Source organism: Mus pahari, chromosome 2, assembly GCF_900095145.1.
Source record: "Mus pahari chromosome 2, PAHARI_EIJ_v1.1, whole genome shotgun sequence".
NCBI classification, from domain to species: Eukaryota; Metazoa; Chordata; class Mammalia; order Rodentia; family Muridae; genus Mus; species Mus pahari.
This window is the reverse complement of record NC_034591.1, coordinates 144,486,884-144,499,344: the sequence shown is the minus strand read 5'-3', so window position 1 is coordinate 144,499,344 and position 12,461 is coordinate 144,486,884. Positions and strand designations below refer to the sequence as shown.

At 39.6% G+C, this 12,461-nt stretch overlaps 1 protein-coding gene across 2 annotated transcripts in view; it reads left to right on the top strand.

The window, feature by feature from the left end:
* Clec12b (C-type lectin domain family 12 member B) overlaps nt 1-3,253 on the top strand; it is a 12,478-nt gene extending 9,225 nt beyond the window's left edge. For both annotated transcript variants that reach the window (XM_021191595.1, XM_021191597.1), the window contains one exon: nt 2,399-3,253. In XM_021191595.1, coding sequence (XP_021047254.1) covers nt 2,399-2,549 — 151 coding nt within the window. In that variant the 3' untranslated portion in view covers nt 2,550-3,253. The remainder of the gene's footprint in view (nt 1-2,398) is intronic.
* Nucleotides 3,254-12,461: the final 9,208 nt, after the last annotated feature.

Here is a 12,461-nt window from a genome sequence, read left to right as displayed (position 1 = left end):
CTCCTCCTCCTGCTCCTCCTCCTGCTCCTCCTCCTCCTCCTCCTCCTTCTCCTCCTCCTCTTCCTCCTTCTCCTCCTCCCCCCTCCTCCAAGTGTTCAAGCCATCCAACTCTGTTTTACTCTTCGATGTTAGTTGTCAACATTTTCTAAATTAAAGTATAATCACTTTATGTTTGCTCAAAGCTGCTGGGATTCAGCTTTGGTGCACCAAATAATGATATGTCTATTCTTTTCTCCCTAAACATCCATTTCCCAGAGATTTTTCTGGGACTTTTCCTGTTCAAACATGTATCTCCCAGGCTCTTATCACCATTTCTACCAATATTCGGTTAGTGGTTAGTCTATTTTCATACTAGTAATAATGGCAGAAGCCTCACTCAAAACAATTTGGACTTAAAAGAGAGTTGTTCTTTTGAAAAGCAGAATAACTGGCTGGGTAGTGCTCACAGTTGACCAGAGTAGAGGAGGCCATTAGACAGAGACCTTCCAGGAGTGGGAGCACAGCACCATGTAAATGCAGCACAGTTCTTGGGTTAGAATATGCATTTCTCCTCTTCGATATGAATACTGTTCATTTTTTTTTATAAACAGTTGCTTTTTATTTATTTTTTATTCGATATTTTCTTTATTTACATTTCCAATGCTATCCCGAAAGTTCCCTATACCCTCCCCCCCCACCCCTGCTCCCCTACCCACCCACTCCCACTTCTTGGCCCTGGCATTCCCCTGTGCTGGGTCATATAAAGTTTGCAAGACCAAGGGGCCTCTCTTCCCAATAGCTGTATGTAGGTGGTTGTTATCCAGCTGATGTAGTTTCTAGTAACTTACCTTGGGTCCTCTGCAGGAACAGCAAGCACTCTTAACTGCTAAATTATCTCTCTAGCCCTCATTTTAAGAAGATTTATTAAAAGCTAGAATAAAATTCTCCTTTTTTGCTAAGCATAGTGAAACACACTCAGGAGACTGAGGCGGGCGGATTTCTAGCCTCCACGACAGCCAACCAGCCTCTGGTACTCATTGCACAGACACAGCTAGTAAAGACTTCGGATTTGCCTAGCATTAGTGGGATATCACTGGCCACTGAAGCTGTTTGGTAATGAAAGTTGGAAGNCTCCTTGGGTACTTTCTCTAGCTCCTCCATTGGGGGCCCTGTGTTCCATCCAATAGCTGACTGTGAGCATCCACTTCTGTGTTTGCCAGGCACTGGGATAACCTCACAAGAGGCTCCTATATCAGGGTCCCTTCAGCAGAATCTTGCTGGTATGTATCTGGGTTCTTGACTCATCTACTGGCTCCCATGAACATGTGAAGAAAATGGTCCATAGTTGGGATGCAGCAACTGTGAACAATGACCCTAGGTCAACACGCAGCTTTCAGACAATCCAGCTCGCTATACTCAGTTTAGAGAGACTACATCAGGCTTATGCAGCAACTTCCTTGGGTCCTGAATAAGGACTCTATTTCCAAGATATATTCAAATAGTGATGTTTAATAGTGATGTTTAATCTCTGGTGAATAAAGTAACATGGCATCACCGTGTGCATCATTTGAAAAAAAAAAAAAACAGTACTTGTAACAAAGATTTAAACTGAGCATGCATCATTTTCAAGGACATCACTTAAGGATTATCATTAAAGTTGAGCCAAAAAGCTGGACACAATTTCCCAACTACCTGATCACTTCAATAAGTCATTCATTTCCTCTCTCAGACTCTTACCTTGTTTTCTCAAGTATGTATGAAAGCAAGTATAATTACATTTTACATAGTAAAATGCCACAATTTTTTATATAGTTTGACTTTATTTTTCTTGTTTTCTTATTAAAATATGAAATATAAAAATAATCTATAAGTTCTAATGTAATTTGCACTGGGTAAATTTTGTCAGTGGAATTCCATATTACTGGTGGGAATAATAATTCCTAAGTCATAACTTAAATATTCTTTTTATTTAATTGGATTTTATATAGTATATTCTTATCATGGCTTCCCATCCCCCATCTCCTACCAGATCCCTCCAACCATCCAGTTCTATCCCTCTTTCTCTCTCTTTAGAAAGCAAACAGGTCAATAAAAATTGTGAGCAGGGGCAGGCATAGGACCCCTCTCATGGAGTCAGCCTTAAATCTAATCAAATAGTGCTTGGTTACTCCCACAACTTCTGTGCCACTATTGCACCAGCATGTCATGCAGGGTTAAATGTTCTTCTTAAGGGAATGTTTTACCCAGGATCAGTAACCTGAGACAAAGAACACAAATGTGCTGACATTGCAGATCCTCATGCTTTGTAGAGGCTGCATCATAGTCGGATTTTTCCCTCTAAGGGTGACTGAGAATACTAAATCCTAATTATATTTTATATATAATAGTTTTAATTAATTTTAAATCGATTACTTTTCAGGTTTAGTGATAAGGAGCTTGCGAGTTTCAATGGATCCAGAGACTGTGCTTATTTTGAAAGAGGGAATATTTACGTTTCTCGCTGTAGTGCTGAAATTTCTTGGATTTGTGAGAAGAGAGCTTCCCTGGTGAAGATTGAAGATTTGGATTAATCTGACTCGTCCAGATTTATCCAGAAGTAAAGGCTTCTTGCAAATCCATGCAAGAAAGAAGAAAGCTACAATATTTGAGTCAACTAAAAATTGACTGTGTACTTGAACTATGGCACAGACAAACCTGCTTCTCAGAACATTTTCCTCTTCACTCCTGATTCCCCCTGACCTGGTGTTCTGACTGCTTAGATCGTAAAATGATGTCAAGCACCCAGGAAAATACATGTCTTCTCAGACCGTCTGTCAATAAACATTGTTTCTTGCTTTATTCTTACATGTCTACATGGATACTGGGTGGTATTTAAATTCTAACCACCAGACCAACACAGGGCATAGCAAGTTCCAGGAGCAAGTTCCAGGAGGCCCCTGTCATAAAAGCTGCTCAATCATGTTCAATCAGGTCTGAGGGATCCCAAGGTAAAGGACCTGGGACAATAGTGATGTGTTGCTGAATTCAAAATATTTTAGTGTCTGAGAGATCATCTGTCTAAACCCCTAAGTATCAGCCTCCGTGTACAGAGTAACTTTGCTCTGTCTACCTATGAAACTAAGTACTATAAACTCTTACAACTTATAGCCTACATAAAATAGAATGAACACTCTGTCTTCATATTTTTATCATTTATTTAAACTAGTAATATCTAGGTTATTGATTTGGCAATCTGGGCATTATCACAATAATAAAGATTTTTATTCTATTACTATTAATGTTATATAATTTTATTTTGTGTATACATACATAGGAGCATCATGTATTTATATGTGTGTATGTGCACATGTGTAGATACCTGTACCTGTGCATACATGTAGAGGCTAGAGGAGAGCATTGAATGGTGTCCTCCAACATTCCCCACTGTATTTCTTTGAGTGTAGATTCTCTCCCTGAAAGATCTTCTGAATTTTTTCTTCAGTTAGGCCGGAAGCCAGCAATCGCCAGCCATCTTCCTGTTTCTGCTCACTGGGTGTGGAATTACAGGCAGGTGCCTGACCACACCTGGCTTTTAGAGCAGAGCTGATATCTGAACTCCTGTCCAAATGTTTGCTCTGCAAGTGCTCAGAACTGCTAAGACAGCTGTCATTACATATTTTATTTTCTTCTGAGAAATACTAAAATATTATTTGAAGACATGCTATCAGAACAATTTTTTTTAACTTTACTGGGACAGTCTCTGTTTCCTGAAACAGATCCCTGTAGGTGCTAAATGCTGTGACTCAAGGCTTCAGAAACCTTTCTGATACAAAATACTGATTTCAGGATATTCATGAATGAAATATATTTAATTGTTTCATTATTTAGCTGTGAACTAATTGTATAGTTATCATCAAAAAGGATGTTAAATTAACTTGTGGTACCAATTTTGAACAGTAACCCAAATTTCACTGGAAAATGGACTGCATTCAGAACATTGTAACAGTTATTTGAAACAAGTTCACAATACTACCCAACATCTTATCTTTAAAATGTTAAAATTATGACCTCATTATAATATATATTATATAATAGTATAATATATATATATATACATACATATTATTTCTTATAACTGATTGCATTATATATTATATATACACATATATTTTATGTATTACTATATATTATATATAATATATATTATATGTACATAAAATTTAAAAGTATATATTATATACAGGGATATATATATATATATATATATATATATATATATATATCCAAGAAATTTCTAGAAGTAGAGAATAAGGTTCAGAGTTAATATTTAATAAGACTTAAAACTGAAGTGTTAAGTACACATTAAAATACAGGTCATTACTTTCAACACAGTGTCAGTGCACAGCATCTACCAGTCCTCACTCAGGGCTTAGTCACAAGTGAAATACACGTGGATCTAAACTGCAGCTCTACTCCGCCATTTCTCATCTGTAGGTTCCTGCCTCTGTTCTCTCACAGAGTGGAATTAGTCATTAAATGTCGAAAGTCTGCACTTGACTCCCACAGCTTTGGGTTTCTCTTTCTTCCCTTGGGAAAGCTGATCACTCCTGTTTTCCCTTTATCTCTAACTAAAGAATCTGCTTTGTAGACCCTGATCATTGCTGGTTATTTTGCTCCCATAAAGGGGTTATTATAGTTTTTGCCTGGCATCTTGTATCTTCTTCTGCCTAGCTCATGGTCACTCTGACTTTTACACTTGTTTGAAAAGAAACTTTGTGTAGTTTCCCAGAGGCTCTGGATCTTGATAAGGTCAGACCATCTGTTCCATCCTCCCTGAATCTTGCTGTCACCACACTATCCTCACTAGCCTCTGCAGAGGAGATCCAGATGTATCCATTCCTGGAGACTGCCTGCCCTTTGTGTATCTGAGCGCACCATTATCCTTTACTTCATTCTGATAGCTGGCCTCTGAGGTGGGAATCCCTCCCAGGAATTTCTCTTTTCTCTGCCCCTGACAGATGATAGAAAGACAGATGTATGATAGATAGGTGAATGAGTGATGGATCGATCTTTGGAGACCATAACTCAGATCTACATGATCAGATAGGGTCCTTGGGGAGGTAGGACTGGAAATTTCTTAATGTGGTAAGTTTTGTAATGTTTTATAGGCTCTCACCCTGAATAAATGACCTCAGTACAAATTTCCTGAGCAGGTAGGTAGTAGACGTTACTTTTCTGTTGCTAGGATTAAAACTCCATGATCGAGGTAACTTGTAGAAGGAAGGGTCTGTTTGGCTTGTGGCTCCAGAGTGATGTGGGCAGACATAGCAGCAACAGAAGGCATAGTGCCAGTGCAGAAAGCTGAAAGGTTGTATCTGTAACTGATAGTACCACAAGGCAGAATGAACTGGACTACAGTGAAGCTCTGTGCTTGCAAAGCCTGTCCCCCACCGACATACTTTCTCCAGCAAGCTATACCTCACAATGCCCGAGTTTATGGGGAACAGTCTCACCCAGACCTCAACACAGACAAAAATACTGATGCCAGTGTCAGAGTAGATAGCTCTCTCTGCAGCAGTAGCAAAAATACTTGTTGTTCAGGGAACCCTGAGCAAGAGGAGGCAGAAGGAGTGTGGGAGCCAGATAGGGTGAAGGACACCAAAACAAGTCCTTCTAAATCAGTTGAACAAAGCTCCTATGAACTCCCAGAGACCGAAGCAGCCAACACGGGGCTTGAGCTACATGAGCTACATGAGTCCACACCAGGTCCTCTGCGGATAAATTACAGCTTTCAGTTTAGTCTTTTTATGGGACTCCTGAGTGTGTGCACACTTGAGTGTATCTTTGATTCTTGTGCATTCCCTTGGAGCTCTTCCTTGTGATAGCTTTTGGGTTTTTTGTTGTTGTTGTTTTGTTTTGTTTTTAATTTTTTCCAATTTTTATTAGTTTTTGTTTTATCTAATTATTTTTATGCTGTTACGAAAAATAGATCAAATAAAGTTTATGCTTAAGATTCTAAGGCAAAGACAGAAAGAATGACATGAAATTTGGCTGAGCAGTTAACTTGCATTATTGAAGTCAAGTGATAGATATAAAAATACCATGAAGCCAATAATAAATAATACAGTGATCTAAAAATTATGAAAATGATAGTAAACTATATTGGTTTTTAAAGAAAAAGAATTATTGTGTTGAAGGAGCAACCAGGATTTCCAGGTCTGCTTTATAAGCACTATAAAATAACAATAGTCATTAAAACAGCCAACTATTTTTTGATGACCACTGATGCCCAGACTGTTGTTCCCTAGCAAGTGGTTGCTGACTTCTTTAACAGTAAGCCCAGGTACAAGCTATTTGGCCCAGGCCCACCTTTCTGTAGCTTAACATATCAATCCCCTCTTCTCTCCTTGGAGTGTGGGGATCCTCCACGCTGCTGCTGCCAAAAGCGTACTTCTATCCTTGTGCCCGGATGTGTTGTTCTGCTCTGTGCCAGCTTGGATATACTTTTTCAGTTTCTTGGCATCTCCCACCTTTGCCAGTTAGTTCTCATATAGTGAGTTTTCCTAAAAATAATTGTACAGCCAAGCAAGATCATGGAAAGTCATAAGAGAGACAGAAATAATGGTAACTTGGGTAAATCTGCCACTATAACAAAAACAGCATGACACTGGCATAAAAAAGGCACATAAAGCAATCACCCAGGATGAAGAACCTGGAGGAAATGTGCAAGTGTATGGCCAGTTTGGATCCAGTAAGAGATTTTGTTCTCTTCTGAGGGATGATGGGAAAACCAGGTCTCTATCTGCAGACGGTGAAGCTGAACTTTCTCTCTCTCTCTCTCTCTCTCTCTCTCTCTCTCTCTCTCTCTCTCTCTCTCTCTCTCTTCCTTTGGTCCAACCAACTACAAGTGAATTAAGCAAACAAATACAAGATTGGGAACTAAAATTACTGAAAGAAAACATAGGAGAAATGACTCAGGACACTGTTCATGGCAATGAATCTTTGAATCTATTTCCAAAAGCACAGCTGAGAACAGTTAAACGGACAGGTGGGGTGCTGCTGAGTTTAAAGACTAACTGTCAGGGGAAATGACACACTGAATGAAGAGAAGGCCTTTAGGATGGAGAAACCCACAAACTACTCATCTATATGACCAAGAGTATACAAAGAACTTAAACAACTCAATAACAAAATAAAGCCAGTAATTTGATTATAATAAATATCTCAGATGTAAATAGATGAAGAAAATGTGATATGAGGGTGAGGAATGAAGAGAAGTCAAAGCTGTGTGGGAAGGGAGAAGAGAGTGAAGAAGCTGCCTATGAGAAGAGTTGTGGCAGGGGTGAATATGTTCAAATAGTGTTAGACAAAAAAATTAATGAAAATATCATGTTTAAAAAAGAGAGGGCTGGGATAGGAGAATCACTAAGAGATTGAGACCAGCCTAGCCTGGGCTACATAGACAATCTAAAGCAATCCTTAGCAACATAGTAAAGTCCTATCTTACAACTAAACGCCCACCAATAAATGAATAAATGAGAAATGTGTATAATATATACACAGAATAAAATACTATTCAACCATAAAAATGAATGGAATTTTGACATTTGTAATGAATTAAACATGAGTATTATGCTAACAGAGTATCATGTTAAATGAAATTTGTTATGTTAAATTAGTCAGGTGTAGAAGAGGCAAACGCCGTGTGTTCTCGCTTCCATGTGGAAGGTAAAACGTTATCTGGTACAAGAGGAGAGGAGAGGACTGATTACCAGAGCCTGGATCGACAGTAGAATAATAGAGATGGCCTTAAGTACTTGGTGCAGTTTATTGGAAAACATAACTTTTAATAGTCAATAGCACATTACACAACTATGCTTGGTAACAAATTTTATAATTATAACATCTAGTAGAGATTTTGGATGTTCTTAACATAAATCAGTGACAGATATGAAGTGATGAATGTGACAACTATTTGTCAGGTCACTAAACGGAAATGTCACACTGACCCCCACAGATGTGTGCACCCCCACAGCCTCTTTGAGTCAACAGACAAAAGCATCTATAAGTTCATAGGCATATATATGTTTATGTGTTCATGTACATGTAAATAGCACCATATATAAATAAATCTATAAAAATAGTAACATAAAAATACTATATATACTATATACTTAATACATATATCATATAATATATATATATATATATATATATGATTTTAAAGATCCTCTTTTCCCCAGCATAGTGTGTGTGTTTGTGTGTGTGTGTGTGTGTATATGTGTGTGTGTGTGTATAAGAAACAAATGAGATATACAAAGGAGGTGTTGAGTGAATACCAATTAAATATAGCTGTTATTTCTAGGACCATTCCCTGTGTGTCCTTGAACTACAAATTCCCCCAGTCCTTCTAGTCTGTTCCCCAACTCACAGAGTTCTCCGAGTGGTTCTCACCACTGATGCTTTTCTTGCAAGGAGATGTTCAACACTGTACTTTTGTTTTGTTCTGTTTGGTTAGGTTTGGTTTGGTTTCTTTGTCACCTGGGCACAAGCCTGTGTTGTCTGGGAAGGAAACCTTAGCTGAGAAAAAATGCCTTCATAAGATTGCCCTGTGTAGGAAAGTCTGTGAGGCATTTTTTTTTTTGATTTTTTTTTATTATTATTATTATTTTCTTTATTTACTTTTCAAATGATATCCCGAAAGTTTCCTATACCCTCCCCCCACCTCTGCTCCCCTACCCACCCACTCCCACTACTTGGCCCAGGCCTTTCCTTGTGCTGGGTCATATAAAGTTTGCAAGACCAAGGGGGCATTTTCTTGTGTATGGTTGATGTGGAAGAGCCCATCTCACCAGGGAGGTACCGCCTGGGTTGTATTAAAAACAAGCTAAGCAAGCCTGGGAATAAAATCAAGTTAGCTGCACTCTCCGTGGCTTGGCTTCATCGCCTACTTTCAAGTTCCTGTTTTGGGTTTTGTTATCTGTAAGGGAAATAAACCATGACCTTTTGGTCATAGCATCTTTATTCCAGAAATAGGAAGCAAACTGGGGCAAATCTTTTCTTCCCTATCTCCTGCTTGTTCTAGGAAAATCATCAGAGTGTGGGCAAAGACATTCTTCATTCAGCCATGCACCAGGTATCCAGGATGAGGGAGCAGGGGCTAAGGGGTCAGCGGCAGGTGGAGGGCAGCCCAGGGAATTCCCAGATCTGGGTCTGCTGTATGTGGATTATTTTTACATTTCCTGTGTCCCTTGTGAGATGTTGCCCAGAAATGAGGTGGACAAAGATAGCATCCATGCCTGTTCGTGTTTCTCATTCTTTATCAGTTGGAATTGAAAGCTCTGCAGAAACAAAAACAAACTCGGGAGGAACTGATAAAAAGGCCATTATTTCCAATTAAGCAACTGCGTTTCTGCGAACATTACCCCCATGAGTAAACTCCTGTGGGGATCCTCTACCTCTTAGGTTTGATGTAATATTTCTGTCTGCTTATTTATTTCTAAAAATGGGGGGATGTAGGGAAAGGGAGAAGGGAGGGAGAGAGGGAGGGAGGGAGGGAGAGGGAGGGGGAGGGAGGGAGGATGGGGAGGGAGGGAGAGAGAGAGAGAGAGAGAGAGAGAGAGAGAGAGAGAGAGAGAGAGAGAGATATTTCTTCAGAAAATCGAACATCAACATCACTCTGTGCCTCTGCGTCTTGTCTTTGTCTCCTGCTCTCAGGCATGACTTTGCTGTGATGATTTGATAATAACTTGTCTTCAGGAAAAGCTTTATTTTAGGCTTAAAAAAAACAAAAAACCAGGAGGACCAAGAGTTCAAGCCAGAGGGAACACACAAGTTTGAGCCTCACCTGGATTATATGGCAAAATCCTGTCTCAAACAAATAACTGGTTTTACTAGGATGTAGCATTATATCATACAAGGAAAAAAGTCAGACACAATGTGAAGGTCTTTTTTTAACTAATTAATTAATCTATTTATTTATTTACATCCCAAATGTTGCCCTCATCCCAGTGCCCCCTCCCAGAGTTCCTCACCCCAACCCTCCTCTTCTTTGCTTCTGAAAGGGTGATTCCCCCACCTTACATTGAGGCCAGACAAAGCAGTTCTTTGCTACATATGTGCCGGGGCCTCAGAGAACACACAGCCCATGTATGCTCTCTGGTTGGTGGCTTAGTCTCTGGGAACTTCCAGAGGTCCGGGTTAGTTGACATGGTTGGTTTTCCTGCAGGGTTGCCATCCCCTTCAGCTCTTTCAATCCTTCCCCTAACTCTTTCATGAATCCCAAGTTGGGCCAGTCACTGGATGGCCTTTCCTTCAATCTCTGCTCCATTTTTGCCCCCTCATTTCATTTAGACAGGAACAGTTCTGAGTCAAAAATTTGGAAGGTGGGTTGGTGTCCCCATCTCTCCACTGGGAGCCCTGACTAACTACTGGAGAAGATCTCTTCAGGTTCCATCTCCTCACTGTTGGGTATTTCAACTAAGGTCACTCCCAATCAGTCCTGGGAGTCTCTCTCATCCCAAGTCTCTGGAACACTCTCATGCTTCCCCCAATCCCTGGCAGTCACATATTTCCATTCATTTTCCTGGCACTCTGGTCTTCTCTCCCCCACCCACATGACTCTGCCCCATTTTCCCCTTCCCCCTCTCTCACCCAGGTCCCTCCCTCCCTGTGAAGGTTTTTAAGAACACAGTTCACTGTGGTATGAACTGGGTTCTTAAGACAAAAACAATGGTGGACAGCAGAAATGAAATCAGGTCACCCTGGAAAAGAGCAGTGTGTTTCTCATTTCTGCCGGAAAGGAGTTTTAGAAGACAGCTAATCCTACCTAGCCAGGCTCATTGGATGTGGTGTTCTCTGGAGATGGAGAAATGGAGCACTACCTATCCACTGTGGGGAGGGTATCATCTAAAATTAGTAGGTGGTAAATGTTAGAAGAAATCTCCATAATGAGAAGAACTACTTTCTTTCACAGGTATAGAATTTACATCATTGTTCTCTTAAATAGCGGGGCTTTTAGTTTTTCTACCAACATTCAGTTCCTTTCTCTTCCTATGCTCAACTTTTTCTTTCATTGATTCATCCAGTATATTTTCCATCAGTATTAGAGTCTGTGAAGTTCCATTATTTTCTTCAATGCAATATATATGTATACATAATTTATATTTCAGAAAATTCCAGGGTGACAGGCCCTCTAACATATTCCCAACTGCTTTTCCACTCATAAGATATTCAATTAAAGGAAATTAGGAATGTAGCTCTTCATCGTGATATATGTTATTAAACAAGTTTTGGATCTGATTTTATTTTATTTTGGATCTTGCTCCAAGATCAACTAACTGATTGTACAGCATAAGCTAGAAGACTTAGGTTGCTTTCCTTGGTTTCCGTGAGGTTTGTGTGAGGCAACATCAGGATTTTAATTTAGTAAATTAAATATTTCTCTTAGTTTATTAAATCCTCATACATAAGGTTCTGCCATTAAAGCTTTATTAATGAGATCAAAGACAGAGATGGAAAAATGACTAAAGGTTAAGAGCGCTTCCTATAGAATATCGAGGGCCACAATGAGATTCCAGCACCCAATTATCAAGGCAGGTCTCCTGCAAAGGCATGCTGAAAGTGCATGTAACTCGGATGCCTTCTTCTGGTCTCCACATGGACACATACACAAAATTTAAAGAAAGAAAAGTGAAGAGAGTTTTGATATTTCACTTTGTAATTCTCTATCTCCATATTTAATATTCCGAGAGTCTTTTCTCTTATTAAATCCTGATCCTGCCTCAGAAATACCCGTAACCTTTAAATAGACATGGCGCCCACTGGACTGTATTCATTTGAAACTTCTATTTTTCTACGATTTATGATGTTCAAAGAACACAAAGCATATTGCGACTTTTATTTGAGTGGAAGGCCATTTAAATAGTGGAGTTCTACACTTTTCTTTTTGGTTTGCTTTTGTTTTTTGAGACAGGCCTGATCTCGGGCTGGTCTTGAAGTGAAAAGAGACAAGAATATTCTTCCTAGGCCTTTGCCTTTCCCACAGAAATGATTTGGACATTTGGGCTGAGGATCACCTTGAACTCTGACCTTCATGCCTCCACTTCCATAATTCTGGGACCACAGGTTGTCTTAGTTTATTCTCTGTTGCTGTGATAAACACGGTGATCAAACACTATGCCCTGGGAAAGTGATGCTGCTGTGCTTAAAATATATTGTCTCTTTGCTTACCCAAAGATAGTTTCATTTGAAGAAGTAAAATCCCAACAACTAATTAATTATGGCTTCCCAAAAGTGTGTGGGTTGTAAATCTCTCCAGAGTTACTAAATTCAGCAGGAAAGACTGTAGATGTCTGTAAAACCAACTGGGGTGTAATAGTAAATCATTGTGTAGCTGAGGCTGGCCCAGAACCCAGCTGTCCCCCCGCACTCAGCCTCCTTCTGAGTTCTAAGATGACAGTTGTGTACTACCTTGCTTGGTTGAGTATCTTTCAATGCCTTCC